The sequence below is a fragment of the Lissotriton helveticus genome, chromosome 12 (assembly GCF_964261635.1).
Source record: "Lissotriton helveticus chromosome 12, aLisHel1.1, whole genome shotgun sequence".
Taxonomy (NCBI): Eukaryota; Metazoa; Chordata; class Amphibia; order Caudata; family Salamandridae; genus Lissotriton; species Lissotriton helveticus.
This window is the reverse complement of record NC_136073.1, coordinates 213,366,314-213,386,710: the sequence shown is the minus strand read 5'-3', so window position 1 is coordinate 213,386,710 and position 20,397 is coordinate 213,366,314. Positions and strand designations below refer to the sequence as shown.

General features: G+C 47.0%; 1 protein-coding gene across 7 annotated transcripts in view; it reads right to left on the bottom strand.

Moving 5' to 3' along the window:
* MEAK7 (MTOR associated protein MEAK7) overlaps positions 1–20,397 on the bottom strand; it is a 254,710-nt gene that overhangs the window by 42,366 nt on the left and 191,947 nt on the right. For all 7 annotated transcript variants that reach the window (XR_013603851.1, XM_078671081.1, XM_078671083.1 and 4 more), the window contains one exon: positions 1,193–1,639. Coding sequence is in view for 6 of the 7 variants with exons in the window: in XM_078671081.1 (XP_078527207.1) it covers positions 1,193–1,639 (447 nt within the window). In the remaining variant the exon portion in view is untranslated. The remainder of the gene's footprint in view (positions 1–1,192; positions 1,640–20,397) is intronic.

The window sequence follows — 20,397 nt, the reverse complement described above, 5'->3', positions numbered from 1 at the left end:
CCCTGTAAGGTTCTTAACACGGATCCTAGGTGCCTCTATACATTTTGAAAGTGCACAATATTTATTGCACTCACCACAGAACGTTTTCCTCTATAATTCCAGTTCTTATCATGGATTACTTGCCATTTAATGAAATAGAACCTGCGCTACAGCCTAACGACCCAGCATATTCTTTTCTTAGTTATGGTGATCTCAATTTACCAGCACCCATTAGTCAGTTGCATCTTTTATTATCGACCAATAGAGATTCCAACCCCTACTCCGGCGTTTACCCTTACGACAACATGTGTTGCTATAGTGAAAGGACTAGGAGGGAATCCGGAATATGGCCTATGCCTTGAAAAACTGTCTTGTATAAGGGGCGAAACGTGTTGGAGTATTGTCACTAAACTTATGATCATTTAAGAACTGTGATGACTATTACTGTATTCAAGATTACTAAAGAATTATATCTGGGCTAATTAAACCAAACAAAATACTGAGCTAACCTCCACTGGACTCATACCCACTCATTAAGTGCGGTGGACACAGCCATAATGATAGTAAGGGATGTATAGCATTAGAATCCACTAATGATGCATAATGTATTGAAAAGGCTTTCAACCTAGATGGCGTTCTAAATTCAAGCACAATAAATCCTATATAAGAACATCAGCTATTTAGCGTATGTTTATTATCTGTTATATATAAGTGTGAAAAAGAGTGCCTGCAAGGAACTCATATATGGTGTGCCACAAAACATAGCAAATAATCTCATTAACTCTTCTCTGGCTTAGTTAATTTCTGCTTTTTCTGGCAACAGTGAGCAAGTGTGTGTGTGTGTGTACACCTATGCACGTGTGCACAGATGTGTAAGTGTGTGTGCGCACATATGCGTAAGTGTGTGTGCACATGTTTGTATGTACGTGGGATTGTGTGTATGAGTGGATGTGTATGTGTGTGTATACGGATGTGTGCGAGTACGTGTGTGCACGTGTTGGATGGGAGAGTGGAGTCACCGAATAGGTCACGAGGCCACTCCTAAAACTAGAAGAGTTGCCAAGCAAATAGCACACATCAATAAATAAAAATCTGCCTTTGAAGTTACCATTTAATACACAGACCTTCTGTATGTTTTACAAAAGTCCTCAACTCCAGAAATGGTCTACTCAGGCTCCATTGAAGAACACCATGACCAAGCCATCCTTCTTACCCTGAAACTGTGGCTTCATCTCCCAGGCCTGTGAAGCAAACCCACCAAAGATGTTTCCTCCAGTGTCCTTTACAATCAGAATGGTGGGTCCACGGCCGATAATCTGAGCGCAGAGCTGCGAGAAGCTCTCTCCATGAGCTCGTGTTGAGAAGTAAGGCTGCCACCGGCGCTGCGCCTCCTGCGGCAGGTGCGAGTTGATGAACATCACAACCAGTAGGCCGAGGACGCTGTCGCAAGGGGCTGCTTTGCTGGGACACTTGGGCAGCAGGTTGCTCAGGCTTCCCAGACTATAACTGGTCTCTGAATCCGGCACCATAACAGACAGGCCATGGGAGAAGACCGCCAAGAGAAACGTGGAGAGCAGCGGGATCCTATACACCCAGTCCCCAATGTCGCTCGCCTGCCACATGAACTCCACCATCTGGTCTTCCGTCAGCACGCGTTTGTCTAATTAACACACAAATAAAATACAGTTGTCACATTAACTTTAGTCCGCTTTCTTGCCATAGTTACATTTACTTGAGAAGTCAAAAATAAGTGTTATGAATTTTTACAGACCCAGAAAGCCTGATAAAGGCAAACTCAACAAATGGAGCTTTATTGGGCTTGCCCGTAACTGAACCAACTATTCCGTCGTCCCAGGAGATCAGTTTCCTCCTTATGATCCGTAATAATATTTGCAATTCATTAAAGATAAAGAAGCAATAGAAGAAAAGTTTGAATTAATCTGATCCACATTCCAGTCCATGTAGGCTGTCTATTCTAAATAGTGAGATCACACAGGGCTAATAGCTTTGATTTTATGATGATGACAATATAGATATAAGAGCGCATTAAAGAAGTCATTTCAGCGGTTATCTGGGCTCCTCCTCCTGCTATTACGGAGGGAGAATTCCAAATGAGCCAAAGAAAATTAGAAAAACATAAACAAAACAACTTGTTTGTGTATTTTCTTTTCTACTTCTCTGTGGCAATCAGGCCGCAGAGAAGTGGCAAAGCCCTTCAGCAAAGCATACAGAGCATGTGGAGAGTTATTTGAAAGTAAGAGCAATGTCTTGACCTAAGTGCAAACCCTCAAATTCCTTCAGGCCAGGCTACAATACAAGAGCTTCCAGGCCTTATTATCCACTTTTCTACCATCCCTCTCCTGTGCACCTTATCCCACAGCTGATCTTGGGCCCCAGCCCCATATCAGACACCATCCAGCTCCACTTGCATTAGTCCCGTAAAAAACATTACTTAAATCACGTTCAAACTTAAAACATTGAATATATCAATAAATATAATTAGCACACACTTTAAAATATGTTCCACAGCTGCCCTAATGACCTGACTTCTAATTAAATAAACAAAAACAGAAAGGCCATGACAGGGTCGGCTTTAGCGCTGGCGCGAAAGTCTATTTTGGCGCCCCACCAATGACCGCTATCTCCACAGATACCATTGCTACCACCCTCCAACAGTGCCCTTCATCTCTCCATAGCCCTTCTCTCAAATGCATTTCATTTTTTGTATAGCGCTACTCATATCAGTGTAGGGTGTCACAGTACTTTACATTATGCACACATTAAACGGGGACAATGAATCATACAAAAATGTAAATCAGCCTATAGGGACTGTCACATAGGCCAATGAGGATTACAAGGTGTAGGAATCAGTTGTCATCCATACTGGTGGGCAGTATATTTTAAGTGGGTTTGGGCTGGGGAAGCACAAACTCATGGTTTAAAGAATGCCAACCCCAGCGGTTGGGGGTTGGCATTACTAATACAAATGTATATCGGCCCAAACTCTTTAGCAACATTAAAATAATTAAAGACTGTGTAAGTTCTAACTATATAGCAACACAAATAAAGCAATGTTCTAACTACACCATTCATGTTTGTATGCAGCTCTTTGATGGCAGTTCATAGGTCACTGTCCTATGTTGGGATTGTAACTTTTGAACTGCAAGTAACAAAATAATCTTGTGACAAGGGTAGTAACACACTGAGCTAGCCATATAAAACAAATCTTATCTGTATTTCAAAACTACCAACAGACAAAGGATTCCTCTCCAGCAGGATCATTAATCACCAGTTACCTGTTTTTATTGTTGTCTTGCATCCATGGCCATGATCATGAACAAATTATGTAAATGAAGCAAACACAAAGTATGTGCCTTGCTGGGCCTGTGCAGATTTAAAAATAAGAATAAGCAGTAATACATTCTATTACCTACTTAGTTAAACTTTGCGTCACAGCCTGATCTGATAAGCAGCTGCAGGGATCGGGAAAGGTGAGTCAGAATAAACAAACTTCTTTTTCTCCAGAGATGAATACACAGCAGGATGGAAGTTACTCAGTGCCAAATAAAGAATGTGTCCGCTCCGCCATGCCCCTATTGTACCTGCACGACACAGCCCACCTTTCTAAAAGGAGTTGGGTGATAGGGGATAGCTGTGAGAAAGAGCCCAGGCCCAATCACACAACTCCCAGAAAGGAAGAAAAACAACGTTCGGAGGAACGCTTTAAATTAAAGATGCCATTTTCTATTGGCCTTCATGTCCTCACTGCGAGGGCCAAGGCTCTTGCCCACCACCTAGAACTGGGCCTGCTGCAAAATAGTCTTCCAAAAGTCAAATTTCAGGTCTTTAATTTTGAAAAGGCTACTCTGCGTCAAATGTAAGAGGAGGTACAGGTCAGCCGATTGTCTCTTAGCAGCCTTCCTTTCGCTTCCACTAAGAAAATTATCATGACATCTTAAACCTCCTAGGTTTCCTAGCGCTGGGAAGACTTTGGGCAGCTATGCAATCTACAAATCACTTAAATAAATAAATAAATACAATAAAAACCCAGTATTTATTGGGAAACGTTTAGTCCCAACTATTTTTCATGTATTTAATTTATACAGTGCACAGGCAAAATTATACGGTGCCCTCAGCCCCCCAGCCTGGCAGACCCCCTGCTGATCTTGCGGCAGACTGCTAGAGCTGTAGGAAAGAGACCTGCCGAAGCCAGATGAGCGGAGTGATGAGCACGAAGCACTGAGCCCTGCGGACCGGGAGAGGAGTCCGTAGAGGTGGGCCCACTGCGCCGAGGTGAGCTGGTGAGGCGATTACCTGTGCCCATATCCTAAGGTGTGCAGATGCAGGAAGCCATCCCCCTTGCCCGACAAGCGCTGCGGCCCTGGCTCCGCCCAAAGTGAATATTGTAAGGCGCATGGTGCCTCCCGGCCGGACGTGGGGGCATATTATCAAGGACCGGTGTTAAAATTATCGCCGTTTTTAGGCAGGATCTGCCGATAAAACGGCGATAATGGGCTTGATAATACGCCTTTGTTAATTCTAACACTGGTCCTTGATAATATGCCCCGTGGTTTTTCTGGGAGGGGCAGAGAAAGAGGTCCTTACTGCTGTCGGCATGGAGGAGAGGCGGTGAGTGCAGGGGAGGCCAGGCCTGCATATCGGCAGGCACACTGGGGGCGGCGTGATAGAAGGTGTTGGGCCGCCTCTATGAGGCTGGAGAAGCACCACGACCTGTGATTTGGAGGAAGTGATGCCTCCTGGGCCATGGCCACATTTAAAAATACTTTTATTATACCTGAGGTGCTTCAGGGGAACTGGTGACCGCTGTGCTGACTGGGTCACAGACCTATCTCAAAAGAGAGCTTCTGCAACAATTATCCTCGTTCCACTGCAGGTGGCTGCAGCATGTTTGCGGGGCGGGGCCCCTGGAGACACCAGCACACAATATCTGGGCCCAGAGGGTTGCCTCATGAGAACATCTGGGGCCCGCTGGCTTCTGGACCTGGTGGACGGTTGAGCACTGCATGTAGAGGGGAAGACCGCTTTGGTGGAACATTATGGCATGCTGGCAGGATGACTTGCGGATGGCTGAGGGACGGCCTTCATTAAGACCCACAGGCCCGCAAAGGACTACTTTGCAGGGACATTTGTTGCCTGAACCACCCCCTGACAGCTGAGCCACTAACATTGCTTTATAGACTACCGGCCCTCCACTGTCCATACATAGCGACCTGGCTTTATCGGCTTGACACCATCTACGACAACCATAGGCAAATCCACCCACAGGTGGGGCCCAGACACCGAGGGAGCTGTTGGGTCTGTCCCCGATGGGAAGATAGCACATAAAATACTGGAAACAGATAGGAACCCCTCACTGCATGACATCCTCCAGGCTATCAAAGCATCTAGGACAGTGCTGGAAACTAAAATTGACAATCTAAGCACCAATCTGGGCCTCCTGCACAGTGACCACAGGCACCCACTAGAGAGAGTTACCAGTACTGAATGAGCGCTGCCAGAAATACCACCCACACAATACATCCAGAGAGTAGATATGTGGTGGTACGAGATCAACTGGAGGGCCGATCCATGGCCATTATGAACATTTATGCTCCAAACTCCGATCATGCCTCCAGGAGATGGAAGAGCTGGGGTAGGATATCACCCCGCAGGAGATATGAACGGCTATTAAAAATATGGTACGTAATAAGAACCCGGACATATTAGGCCCTCCATCTCTTTACCGAATACCAGCGGAATTCTATGCTCTCTATTCAGCAGAATTGACACCCAGGCTGGCTGCCCTGAATGGCGAGCCAAGGACACTGGGTCCTTGCTAGACAACACTAGGGAAGTGCTCATCATCCCAATCTTGAAGCCAGGGAAACCGGCGCATGATCACACAGCATACAGCCCGCTTCCGATGTTAAACATTATGTATAAAATATTACGTAGAACTCTGTGACCAGATTGCTTCCCTCATGGCCAAATGGATACCCGGACTAGTTGGGATTTATACCTAGCCATAACCTAGCCATAAATATCAGAAGGCTGCTGGCCATACTGGAAGCTGGGTACTATGACCGGGTGAGCACCGCAGTGTTTGCTGTCGACAAAAAGGCATTAGACAGCCTAGAATGGCACAATCTTTATGAAGTGCTGTTACACATAGGACTGGGAGGGTACTTCCTAGCATGGACGAAACTTCTGGACACAAATGCAACTGCTAGAATCTACACAGGGAAGACCATCTCTGCAAGACATGGTGGGACGTGGAACGCAACAGGGTTGGCCTTTTGCCCCCCAGCTTTTTGCATTGCCCATTGAGCCCTAGGCCAACTATGCACGAAAAGGCCATAGCTATCACGGCTTAAGTATTGGGGGGTGTCTCATCACCGCATAGCACTGTATGCAGGTGACCTACTGATTTTTCTCTGCGATGCTGAAGAGGACCTGGACGGAGCAAGGGGCATGCTGAAGAGATTTGGCCTGCCATCTGGTTTAAAGCTAAATTTGTAGAAGTCCAGACTGTTACCTACATCACCGAAGAGACACCCAGAGGGATTGGAGCACCTGCTGTGGGAGCAGTGCTGTATGGCATACTTGGGGGGTCAAGAACTACCATCATTGCGATGACCTATTAGAGGGCAATGTGATACAGGCCATCAGCTCCCTCCACTCGTGCAGATTTTTGGAAAACATTACTGCTCTCGGTGATGGGCTGTGTTGCCCTCCTGAAGATGGTGGTCCCGCTGCGTCTCCTTTACTTTTTCCGAACACTCTTGATCTGGATCCCACGAGTGATGTTTCGAGACCTAAATTCCTTAATCACCACCTTTTTATGATAAGGCCGTAGGCAAGTGGCACTAGCTACAATGCAGCGCTCAACCGTGACTGGAGGATTGGTGGTTCCTCACAAGACGTACTACATAGCAGCCCAGCTTAACTAGCTGGTCCAATGCCTGGCAACCAGGAGAGATCCAGACAGGACTCCAAGCCCATTTGTGTTGACGTTCTGGGACCTCACTAAGATGTTGATGAGAGTATAGCGGCCCTCTGCAAGGGATACTCAGGAGTTCCGGGTGGTCGCTCGCTGTTGGAATAGATGCTTGCAAAAAACCTGTAGCAAAATACCATATGACCCCTACTTACCTCTCTCCATGCTAAAAAATCTGCCCCATGGTGGTTGCTTGAGGGATCTTGATATTTGGACTGAAGCCGGGTTGACAAAGATGGGGGACCTCTTTGGAGACTCAGAGATGTTACGGGTTCGAGGAGTTTTAGACAGAGTTCGACCTACCACCGGGCCATTTTCTTTTGCACAGAGCACTTATCACGACAGAGCACTTATCACGCCACTAAGGAAGCACTGCGGCACCGGCTCCTCTGAGCAGCACGCTTATCAGTGGGCACCATTAAGACGGTCTCCTGTCTATATAAAGCAATGCACACTGATTTCAGCAACCATGGAACGCCTACGGACACAATGGGAGGAGGATTTGGGATTCCCATCACTGGAGGATTTGGGGATTCCCATCACGGTCAGAGATTGGGACACTATTCTGGAATGAGCACTGAAAATCGTCAGGAATGCGTGCTTCAAATTAATTATTATGTGCGACGTAGATTATAACTTACACCAGACAGGATCAGAAGATATTTCCACATAGCTTAGGCAGTCTGTCCCAGATGTGGGGAGAGGGATGTACATATTTTAAATATTTTCTGGGCTTGCTCCTCGCTGCACATTTTTTGGCAGGAGGTCACAGTTAGGATCGTGGTCGTCAGTGACCGGGAGGTTTTACCTGTTTCTTCTAGGGTGGTTTCCACATACACTTAAACTAAAGTCACTAGCAAATTCCAAAATTTTGCATATATTGTGGCCAAACACGAAATTGCACGGAATTAGAAGTCACTCGGAGGGCCCTGAATAATCGCATGGAGAAGGAGAATGGAAAAGTGGGCAGGCTATGAGGGGGATTGCTACTGCGGGAGGCTAGACACGGGATTCCACGGACGTAGGACAGTCCGGGAAAACATCTAGCAACCAATAACAATAGTGGAACAACCCGGAGTTGCGACGAGCAACAAGGAGGAAGTACTAAAAGATGGAAGAAAGACAAGCAAAATGGAAATTGGCTGCAGAACGTACCTTTCAGGAGGGCGCAAATGTAAGAGGGTTCGACAGGAATGGAAATTGGAGTAATAAAACACCAACACAACTAGTAAGAGATTTGGAACATGCGCAACGCACAGAAGCAAAACAATCGCGGGAGATGATCTCCCTTACCAAGTACTTGGAATGTAAGAGAATAACGAGGGGTTTGAGAATTATGTCATTGCCAACTTATGAGGACATGGATGATGACCTAAATAATAAGTGGAATGGGAACATGGAAGACTGTTCAGTAAGATTAATGAAGACTCTTATTGAACATGCAAGGAGGAAAATGAAATTGCAATCGGAGAAGATTGAAATGATTAACAAAGTGCTAAAAAAATATAAGGAAGAAACTGCTATAAAGGATCAAATTAACAAGATGGAGAAATCCTTACAGAATTATGATGAATTCATGGAACGTAAAGCTGGGAAACTCACAAGAGATAGACTAGACTATCAGTATGGTCAGGTCTATACGCCCACAAAGAAATTTGATAGCCTTAGAGCAAAAGAGAGATCTGCACCTTTCACACAGGCTCCACAAAGTGAAAACGAAATAAGCTTGGATGCAGGTTCTAGTGCTGATGAAACACCAAAAGAGAAACAGGAATTTTGATTACTGAGAATGCCCATGAGACAAGGAGGGAGAGGCAGAACACCACAGGGCCACACCAAAGAGGATGCCGAACTAGAAGGGGGAAGAGGAAAAGGTCAAGGAAGGAACAGGAAACTCAAGTAAACTTGGGGATTCCAAATGAAGAACAGAAACAGTTGTGAATATGTCAGCAGTAACTCTAAATACCAACCAGATGCGGTTACTAAACTTGGGCTTAACATTCTGCCCAGTATCTCATTCGGACTTCGTGGATACTAGAATCAAACTATACATCAAAAAGTTAAAACTACATAAATATCATTAAATGAAGATCAAGCAACAAGTCAATGAGACAACTGAACATCACAGACTCTCTCCTTTCCAAATTGTGAGTATACCAGACTTACTTAGCATCCATGATCTATCTGGGGAACAGTCAACATCATCTGAAGACCAGCCAGATCAAACAATTTATTTCGGGACATTAGGGCCCGTTACTGATGTGTCAGCAAAAATCCTACAGAGTATGAGCTTCACAACGGACCAACATGTTGGAAGTGGTTTCAAACCCCAGAGCAAGTATTGCCCACAATTTCCACCGGGGAATCGTTTTGCTCTTTTTCAAGAATAGTGGTAGATAAATTGAATGTCATAAAACGAAGTTGGCAGAATGATTCTAAAAAGAGAAATTTCACACCGCAAGAGAGGAAGGACATCAATGAATTAAGGAACAATCCATCACTTATAATTAAACCTTCCGACAAAGGAGGGAACATAGTCCTAATGGATCAAGAGACTTATTTGACAGAAGCACAGAGGAAATTAAATAATCCCTTGCATTATACTCGCCTTAAAACAAACCCCCCCCCCCCCCCCCCCCCCGAGTCATCTAGAAAAGGAATATCATCTGAAATTGAAGGAGTGATTTGAAGTGGGCTTACTGGACTTGGAAGAATTGCAGTATCTCCACACAGAGAAAACAAGAATGGCAACATTTCATCTCTTACCAAAAATGTATAAATGTGTGGTGAATCCACCCGGAAGACAAATAGTGAGCTCAATAGGGTCACAATTGGAAAACAGCTCCAGATTCCTTGAGCTATCACCAACCAGTCAGGTGACCCTGTCAATAAAAGCGGCCCGGCGCATGTGCCTTGGGCCAGTTCCAGATACCATACCATTGTTTCTGCCTGGTTATTCTAAATGCATGGGGACCTAGGGCCCAACCCTTACAGTCATAAGCAAAAATTTTTTTAACACCAAATGTTTTACAAAGCCCTAGTACGCTGTAGAAGACGGGCACTGCTTGCCTCTGCAGTCCATCTCCATCAAACAACCACCACCCCCCAAACATGCCTGTATGATACCTTGGGAAGTACTCACACTATAAAGTCCTCTAGAAGACGTCATACAAAATGCGTGCTCCAGCAGCAGCCAACCGACGCCTACTGTGCTAAGACCCACCAATCCGAGCGGAGCAGCCTGCTGTGCTCCGCCAATCGGCTTTGTCCAGTGACATCGAAACCATGCCCAGTCCTATTACGTCCTGGTTTCAAAACTGCCTACCGCAAATCCGGATACGACGTCGAGCACTCAATGGGCCCGCCTTCCTCTGGGTGGAGTGCAGCTGACCCTACCTAAACAGTGTAAACAAGAAAGGAACTAGAGAAGCGCCATGAAATATTGATGACATTGGGTGAAACGAAACCCGTGCAACTAGGTATAAAAAAGATATAAAATAATGTAACCCTTATCACAGCCAGGCGTTAATTTATTCTTGGTTCTCTTAACATTGGAAGCGCCATTAAAAAGGCTAAAAGAGTTTATTTATTTATTACCTAAAAGAGTTCTTTTCATTTGACCTTAGAGGGTGCTCAATAATAGTACTCAACCAATTGGATGACAGCAAAGCTCCCTCTTGTCCAATGTGATAAGCGTTAGTTGTACCGAACCAACGGGATCACGGCTAAGCTCCCTCGTACCCAATAGGAGCAAAGAAAACAGTGCACTGCGGGTGGGGAGTGACAACGACAACAGTAGAACTAGTGCCAAAATGCACAGTGCCAAGAGTGTGTTTGTGATGGTTATTCATGGCAGGAGCAGATATTGATAAAGTCCTGTCAGCGGTGCTGCTGTTGTTTATGTTCTCAACCCTCATAACACCCTGGGAGGTTGAGACGACCAACAACGGTTATTAAAGCCTGTAACCCAGTTGTGTCTTTTTAGGGGCTGGGCTTGTTTGGAGTTTTTCTTTACAGTGGAAGCGATTAAATCTGCCACAAAAAAACCAAGCATTGGCCCGCGCGGCCGGGAAATAAAATAAACAAGCTGATCGCATGCCGGCCACAGACTTGCAGTGCATGTGTGCGAGTGGTGCGCTCGCAGCAGTAATCACGCCATATGGCGTCTCTGCTCAAGTGTGCGCCCACGTACATGCACTGCAAGCTGTAGCCGGCGGTAGCATTTTTGGAAGCCCTCTTTACTTAAGGTCTCGCCAGACCAACGCAAGCGCCGTGTCAGGCGAGGCCTAAAAAATGGGAAAGCACCCCCTTTACCCACAAAAGACACATACAGGAAGTAATAAAACTGTAAAAAGATTATGGACTATAACATGACCCAGTCCAGCATTAAGCAAATTCTCACAAAAAAATGGCAGATTCTAAAGAATGATGAAGATCTTGGAGACATTTTTGCAAAATGTCCACAGATTACATTTAAAAAAGTGCGATCCGTGGGAGATATTTTGACCTCGAGTCATTACATAAACAAACGAGAACAACAAGGATAATGGTCATGGTTATCAAGAAATTTGGAGGGCTTTACAAAATGTAACTCATGCAAAGTGGGTAAATATGGTCTGCACAGCTGGAGTTATTGTACAGTGGAAGGTCATACTGTACCGATTAAAGAGAGAATAACATGCAACACAGATTTGTCATCTACGCATTGAAATGTGGCTGTGAAAGTATACATCGGTAGCACGAAGAATAAATTGAAACTAAGACTCCTCAAACACATGAGAGCGAACAAAAATGGGGATAAGAAGTACCCAGTGGCTTGCCATTTTGACCGAATGCATCACCGCTCATTATCAACATTCACGTATTGTGGCATAAAGCATGTAAGGGCTCACCCGAGAGGGGGTGACCGCGAGAAGGAATTAAGGAAACAAGAATCAAGTGTAATACCTTCGATTGAGACGGAGATACCGTGGGGCCACAATAAGGATGCATAACTGTTTGTCCATCTATAACATCAGAAGAGATGGCAACATTAGCACTGTGTACTTTAAAAAGAATAATGGTATACTGGATTATGTAGGGAACAGACTAGAATCCGTAGTCGCTTATGAAATATTGGCAAAACATCATGTATTTGGAGAATGAGCAAAAGATTGTTTAGAATAGTAATGAATAGGAAGAAAATTAATTGATCAGATATTGATACAAGCATTTACAATGAAACGGTCTCGCCCTTTGAAAAAGTTAGAGCTATTGGCATTGTAAATGACAACATTTTTATTTGTGTTGGTTTTGAAAATAGATAAATACATGGCACTGTCATTTACAATGCCAATAGCTTAATCTCTCACAAATACCACACACAAACCCACACAGAGTCCCACACACATACATACCTACAGAGCCACACGCAGAGCCACACACACACACACACACACACAGAGCCACACACTTCCAGTAGTCGGTGGGCAGCATGGAGCAGACCAGCACCCAGCCCGACAGGGCCAGCAGGAAGGCCACGATCTCCCCCGCCATGCTGGCCATGGTCCCCGGCGAGGGTCAGAGGGCACAGGTGTCAGAGCTGAGGGCACGGGTGAGGGCAGAGGGCAGAGGGGTGAGAGCTGAGGGCACAGGTAAGAGCTGAGGGCACAGGGGTAAGAGCTGAGGGCACAGGGGTAAGAGCTGAGGGCACAGGGGTAAGAGCTGAGGGCACAGTTAAGAGCTGAGGGCACACATAAGAGCTGAGGGCACAAGGGTAAGAGCTGAGGGTACAAGGGTAAGAGCTGAGGGCACAGGGGAAGAGCTGAGGGCACAGGGGAAGAGCTGAGGGCACAGGGGTAAGAGCTGAGGGCACAGGGGTAAGAGCTGAGGGCACAGGAGTCAGTGAGGGCACAGGTGAGGGCAGCGTGGTGACAGCTGGAGGCCTGGTTTGAGGTCAGAGGGCACAGGTGCCAGAAGTGAGCGCCTAGGAAGAGCTGAGGGGTAAGAGCTGAGAGTACAGGGGTAAGACGTGAGTGAGGGCCCGGGGTGAGATGGCAGAGGATTCAGAGCTGAGGGCACCTGCGAGGGCTGAGAGCAACGCGGCAAGGGACGAATGTCCTGCTTGAGGTCAGAGGGCAGTACGGGGCAAGAGTTGATGACCAAGGGGTAAGAGCGCTATGTCGGAGCCGGGCACCGGTCAGAGCTGAGGGCACAGTAGGGGGTGGAGCAGATGGACGCGGGGCTCAGAATAGAGCCCTTCTGGCAAACGCACTGGTTAAACTTGGGAAACAGCAAGTGGAAATGCGCGGGTGCTGGGGTGAGAGCAGTGGTGCTGAGGGTGGGCGCCACTGTGGTTTCTTCTTGCTCCAAGTTCTTGCCCCGTGGTTGGTGTGTGCTCTCCAGACCATAGCTTCTCTCCCGCAGTGCTTCTACCGCACCCACACACACACACACACACCTGCCCACCAGCGGACTCCTCCCACCACCCTCCCCCTAGCCCCACCTAACAAAGCACCTGGGTCACAAGCAGGAAACAGCGTGCACAACGAGGGAAGGGGGGGCAGAAATGCACGCACGAGGAAAGGGGGGCAGAAAAGCATGCACAATGAGGGAAGGGAGGGCAGAAAATCAATCACGGAACAGAGGAAAGAAAACGGCACAGACAAGAGCACAGACAGCATTGGGGAAGGGCGAAAAGAGCAAAGAGGGGGGTATACCTGTAGCAACGGAGGAAGGGCACAACTGGCCGCCCTGGGCCCTTGCATAGAGCAAAAGATGGCGAACGGGGGTGGGGGGGCGAGAGGGGTGCATCGCCTGCAGCGTGGGGGAGAGGTGACGTAGCAGGGGCAGATGGAACTGGGAGCATAAATTGCAGCCGTCGAGATGGGAGGTAAAGGGACGGGGGTGGGGCGGAGCCAGCTGACATCAGGTATCACTAGCAGCGGAGAGGAGAGAGTGCAACCAGCGACTGCAAGAAAATAAGAGGGGCGGGGGGAAATAGAAAAGAAGGGAGGAGGTGAGACGAGCTAAGAAAGGAATGAATGGCAGCGCTCAGAGTAGGGTGAAAGAAAAGGAGGAGTAGAAAAGCAGTGAGGGGCAAAAGGTAGTGAAGGCGGTCGAGGAAATAGGTGAATGAGAGCGCGAGGCACACGGATAGAGCGGTGGAGGAGGGGGTTTAGAGAGTAGGCAAAGAAGGTGCGTTGGGGATATGGGAGAGTGAAATGAGCACGAGAAGAGAGTAAGAGTCCGTGCGCTGCAGGCAGAGGGGCTATGCGCATCAGGCAGAAAGGGGCCATGGAGTGCTCGCGAAACATCCAGTCCTACTTCAAGTGGGTGTGGTAAATATCTACTCTTTTATAGCAGCCTTCCAGATTCATATTCCTCAGAGATGGCAAGTGATCATTTTCTGCCTGCAGCTGGGCAAGTCACTAGTGGTTTTGCAAAGGAGTCTGAAGAAACCTGCTTGCTGCTCCCGTCGTCTTCAGGCCAAAGAAGCAAAAAGGCAAAACATTTATTCCTGTCCCCAAATAAAATGATGATGATAATTACTCTGCAGTATTGGCAGCGGTTCAGCCACATGCACCCAGTGGAGAATGCAGCTCCAGGTCACCGCCGCTCCCTCGATGTCGTCTCCTGGCCCCTGGGCGGCCGCTCCTGTTTTTGAAATCTCCGCTCAGTTAAACAAAGAGCCGCTTCCAGCGCCATTTTGAGGCGAGATCGCCCGTCGAGATTTCTGCCGATTTCACGGCAGCGAAGCGGTATCATTGTGAGGCTTTTGGCATGTCTCAGGGGTCAGTAGTGCACACTGTTTCACTGCTGCGATGGATCACAGTCCGCTCATTATATTTTGTAGCAACTCCTCATGCCGCCATTTCAGCTGCCGGGGGTGTGTTCCGCTCATTCGCTAATTAAGTATACAAAGCTGCACGGATGCTACATACAGCCACACCGCAAGGCCAGCACTTGTCACTAAAATGTTCAGTGAGTGCCCTTACATATAATCACTAACGCTCTGCAATAAACGATATTTCCGCCGATATCTGGCCTTCATGACCACGGGGGGGGGGGGGGGAGCGCGCGGGAAGCACAACAGCAAGCACTCTTCTGAGGACAACTTCTTAACAATGACGAAACAAGTCAGGTCCCGGGCCGGCAGCCAATCACAGCGCGGCACGGGAAATGACGTCACGGGGGTGTCCCGGGCCGGCAGATTCTGGGGCGTGTTTTTCGTGCTCTCCCCTTCCCATTGGCTGGAAGGTAAAATTCCAGCCAATGGGAAGAGGAGAGGGCGTGACTTAAAAAAAGACACGGAAACGCCCCCGAATCGCGTTTTCACGGGGAAAGCGTGATTGACAGCCAAAATCTTTCAATGGCTAGCCTCCATTTATGGAGCTAGCCAATGGAAGACAGAGGCGGGACCAAAGCCCCATATGTAGGACATAAGATTTCGCCCTGGGCAGAGCAACTGCTACGCAGTTGCTACGGCCAGGGCGAAACCTAATAAAAAACGTAAAGTGATATGGATTGAAGAGGTGATGATGAAAACGTATGCTGCACTATGCACTTTGATTAATTTGCACTTCTCTTAATATGCTGCTATCTTCAGATTTTGATCCCCTAAAAGGAACAGGGAATGGTCTGAATGTGGGGTAAAACAACCATCCCGCACCTTCCACTTTAATCAATTTGCACTTTTCTTATCGTGCTGCTATTGTCAAATCCTTAACCCCTAGAAAAAGAACAAGGAATGGCTGGAATATGTGGAGAAAGGATTTGGAAGGAATTGATTTGGAGTACTTGGACGACAAGTGTAGCATTTGAAATGTATTGGAAATTAGCACTACACTATCACCTTGCACTTTAGATTTTTGCACTTTAATCGGTACGAAATTAGTGTGAGGAAATGAAAGACTTCTAATGTATTTTTGAAAAATAGAATGAAGCCTCCAAAAAAATACAAAGAAGTACCAATATTGAAAAGTAGAAGTATATGAAGCATATAAAAGAAAAAAATGATAAAATACAGCCGAAACGAGTTGGTCCGTTTTAGTATGGAGCAAGAAAGCGTGTAACGCCTTGCACATGGAGAAAATGAAAAATAAAGGACTGGAGATTTAACTTGGACGGGCGTTGTCGTCATTTGACTATGTGCCGCTGCATGAGGTAATCGTTAAGCAGGGCGCCCAGAAAAACATATATATATATATATATATATATATATATATACATACACACAAGAAGCAGAGAACTCTGGGGAGTTCTCAAGTTTAGGTGGAAAGCAGCTCCTGTATAGAGCACACTCAACACCAGCGACAATGTAGATCTGCTCAGCTCAAATGTCTGCTTTTCTATCAAATTCTTTAAGCATAGTATTAGCACAGTGCCATCCACACTGAGATAGAAAGGGACAAGTCTTTTGCGATTTCTACAGCAAACATTTTAAACATAGGACTAGCACAGTAATGTCCATGCCAAGCTGTAAAATGACAAAAGCCTTTTACCACTCTAAGCACAGTAATACAACATTGAATTTAGTAAAATACCAACCAACCCAACCTAAAATGAATATAAGCAACACCTAACACGTGTTTCGCTCTGATTAGAGCTCTTCAGAGAGGTATAGCTTTGTCCAGATACGAGGGAGCACCCAGTATAAGTCAAAACCACACCCTTTCATATGTATATACATATATATATATACACATATATATATTTATATTTCTGAAATACACAAATGAAGCGATCACTTGGAGGTCTGCAAACACCAGAAGTTGTTTTAATCCAGAGGGCGGGGGAAGGCAGAAGGAGCAATAACCCTGAAAAAAAAGTGTATATATATATATATATATATATATATATATTTTTTTTTTTTTTTTCCAGAAACTTCGTTGTATCCCCCGCTGTAGTCAGGATAAAAAACGAACCAGACCCAGTCAGGTAATTTTGCCAGATATTTATTTGTGCATTTCTCTCTCCCCCATGACGCGTTTCGGGCCCTTGATCACACAAAATATATATATATTCAGTCTAGTCTATTTTTAAAGGAAATGAAGTAGGGACTTATGCACTTATCACTTTAAATGGACTGTGGGACTCTATGGTCCAGTTGAAGGCAATCACCGAAACGCGTCGACCGTCCTCCTTGTTTGCACGAAATGGTGTTGTAAAATAAAAATTATTCTTACCTGAAGAAAATTGCGTTTTGGATCCCGTTTGTGCTGTGGTGTATTTGGACTGCGTACTGGAGCCCGGCTGGGTCTGTTCTTTGATATATATATATATATATATATCACAAAGTTGCCCAAATTGAGTAGCCCACACAACTCCGTATCTTATGCAGTGAGGTCACAGCCAGCTCTTAGTCACCAAACTGGCAAAGTGCAATTCTCTTGGCTCAACGAGTTTTGAAATTCCTTTCTTGTTCACGAGCCTGAATGATACTGCAACAACAACTGAAGGTTTGGACCAACTGCTCTTTATTTAAATTAGACGCCGCCCTTCTGAGCACGATCTGCAACTCGCACAGGTGTGCGCCTTGGTGCATCATGGTATTTGCAGTTCAAACCTAACAGTGTTCCCCAAGTGGGTGTTGCAGTTGCAGAAAAATAAAATCAAAGTGTCCCCTAAGTGGGTCAATGTCAGTCTGATAACAGCGCCTGCTGCTTTAAACAGAATACTCACTGTTGAGCGGAATTGTCCTTGATGCGGCGCCGGCCTTTCTAACGCCGCAGGTCTGTGCTCAGCGGAGGGGCTTCCTTGCGACTCGGACGAAGCCGCTGTTAATTAATCACACAAAGTTGCCCAAATTGAGTAGCCCACACAACTCCGTATCTTATGCAGTGAGGTCACAGCCAGCTCTTAGTCACCAAACTGGCAAAGTGCAATTCTCTTGGCTCAACGCGTTTCGAAATTCCTTTCTTGTTCACAAGCCTGAATGATACTGCAACAACAACTGAAGGTTTGGACCAACTGCTCTTTATTTAAATTAGACCCCGCCCTTCTGAGCACGATCTGCAACTCGCACAGGTGTGCGCCTTGGTGCATCATGGTATTTGCAGTTCAAACCTAACAGTGTTCCTCAAGTGGGTGTTGCAGTTGCAGAAAAATAAAATCAAAGTGTCCCCCAAGTGGGTCAATGTCAGTCTGATAACAGCGCCTGCTGCTTTAAACAGAACACTCACTGTTGAGCGGAATTGTCCTTGATGCGGCGCCGGCTTTTCCAACGCCGCAGGTCCGTGCTCAGCGGAGGGGCTTCCTCGCGACTCGGACGAAGCCGCTGTTAATTAATCACACAAAGTTGCCCAAATTGAGTAGCCCACACAACTCCGTATCTTATGCAGTGAGGTCACAGCCAGCTCTTAGTCACCAAACTGGCAAAGTGCAATTCTCTTGGCTCAACGCGTTTCGAAATTCCTTTCTTGTTCACAAGCCTGAATGATACTGCCCTCCCCACAGTCCCAGGAACTGCACCTCCCTGGGGCAATGTGTAAAATGAGTATGGGGGAGGCCTGTATGGCCTTCCCCGCAGCCCCGGGGACTACCAACTCCCCGGGGCATTCTTTACAATGTATGCAGGGGCTACTCTGGGGACCACCACCACCCCAGGGCAAATGTATAAATTCAGATGGGGCCCTCTATGACCGGGCACCCCGGGGGACCACCACCTCTCCGGGGTGAAATATGACAATTGAGGGGGTCAAGTACCCTCCGCAGCATCGAGGACTGCCACTGCCCCAGGACTAAATGTAATATTAATGTGGGGAGCACGACCCCCACCTGCAGCCCAGGGGACAAACACCTCTCCGGGGCTAAAGCTAAAAAAATGCGGTTGCCCGTGGAGTACCCCCACAGCCTCTGGGACTTCCACATCCCTGGGGCAAATGTAAACAATTAAAGTGTGGGGCTGCGTGGCCTTCTGCAGTCCCGGAGACAACCACCTCCCCAGGACTGCAATGGAGGGCAGCCGCATGGCCTCCTGGAGCCAAAGATGGCCCCCAGGGCTGCCTCTGGCAATGTACCGGGGTGCACACACTCGGGACATAGCTGTTTGCTATGGCTTGGCCGGAGCTTTACCGTTACCGCCAAGCCATAGCAAAGTGTGCTCTGCTTTGAGCAAGCGAGGGCATTTTGTTAACGCTTGCTCAAAGCAGAGTACAATTGGTCTGAAAGAGAGGGTACTGCATGTGTCACAGCAATGCCAGCTCTGACAGGAGGCAGGGAGCTGGCATGGACACTGAAGCTCCCCCTTCGGTCCCCAACACTAGAAAGTGGGTGCCCTGGGTGGGACCAGGGCACCCACACCAAAGGCCTGCCCCCGCAGTACAGGGTCCCCAGGGCCGAGTGGCCCACCTCCCATTACTTTTTTTTCTTATTTAAAAAAAGAGGCCAGGCCTCAGGGAAAGGGGTAGCCATGGCGGGAAATGGACCGTTAGTTAGTTAAAAAATATTAAATAAAAAATGGCATGCCCCAGGGGATGTGTCCACCCTCCCCTATTCAAAGTAGGCAAGGACCCGAGGGAATGTCCAGGGAAGGGTGGCCACATGGCCCCCTTCCCTGAATAAATAAATAAATAACGTTTTAAAAAAGACCGTCTGGTCGCCGGAGGCTGCCCCTTTTTTCACCACTCTGCAAATGCACCTCCTGGCGCACTCTTGGTTGGAGAATGAAGTCCCCTTGGCTCCAGAGGGTCCTTGGGGGACAACCACCCCTCCTGTTGCCTCCAGTTATTACCACACTGCAAGACTGCGGAGAGGTCTTCGGTTGCCACAAGCTCTTCCTCCAACATTTTGCAAATGTGCCTCCTTGCGCACTACTGGTTGGGGGATAAAGTCCCCTTGGCTGCTGAGGGTCCTTGGGGGCCAACTACCCCTCCTGCTACCTTCAGTAAGTCCCACAGAGTCGGATTGCTGAAAGTTTTTCTGAGGCCACGCTCCCTTTCTCCGCCACTCTGCAAACACACCTTCTAGCGCACTGCTGGCTGGGGGATTAAGTCCCCTTGGATGCTGAGGGTCCTTGGAGGCCAGGAACCCCTTCCCATCAGTAAGTCCCAGACAGTGGAAATGCTGAGAGCTGGTCAAAGGCTTTTTACTGGTAAATTAGTAGGTTCCATCTCATTGGGTAATAACTAGTGCATATTCTACACTACAGCTGTGTGATGGACAACGAGGAAATGTCTAGTGGCCTTGTAATTTAGGCAATGTAATTGTTCCTCAAGCGTCTTGATCCACAAATCTCTGATAAAATGAATTCTCATCTAGAGAAGCTAGTTTGGTAAGCTGTCCATCAACGTGGGAAAAGGCGGGAAGACTTTTGCATACTTCTAAGGAAAATGGGGCGGATCCAAACGGGCATCTCTTGCAGATGATTTTGGGACTCTGCATACTCAAGAGTAATTGAAAGTGAGAACCATGGACTCCGCTCTGAAGACAGGAAAAAAATC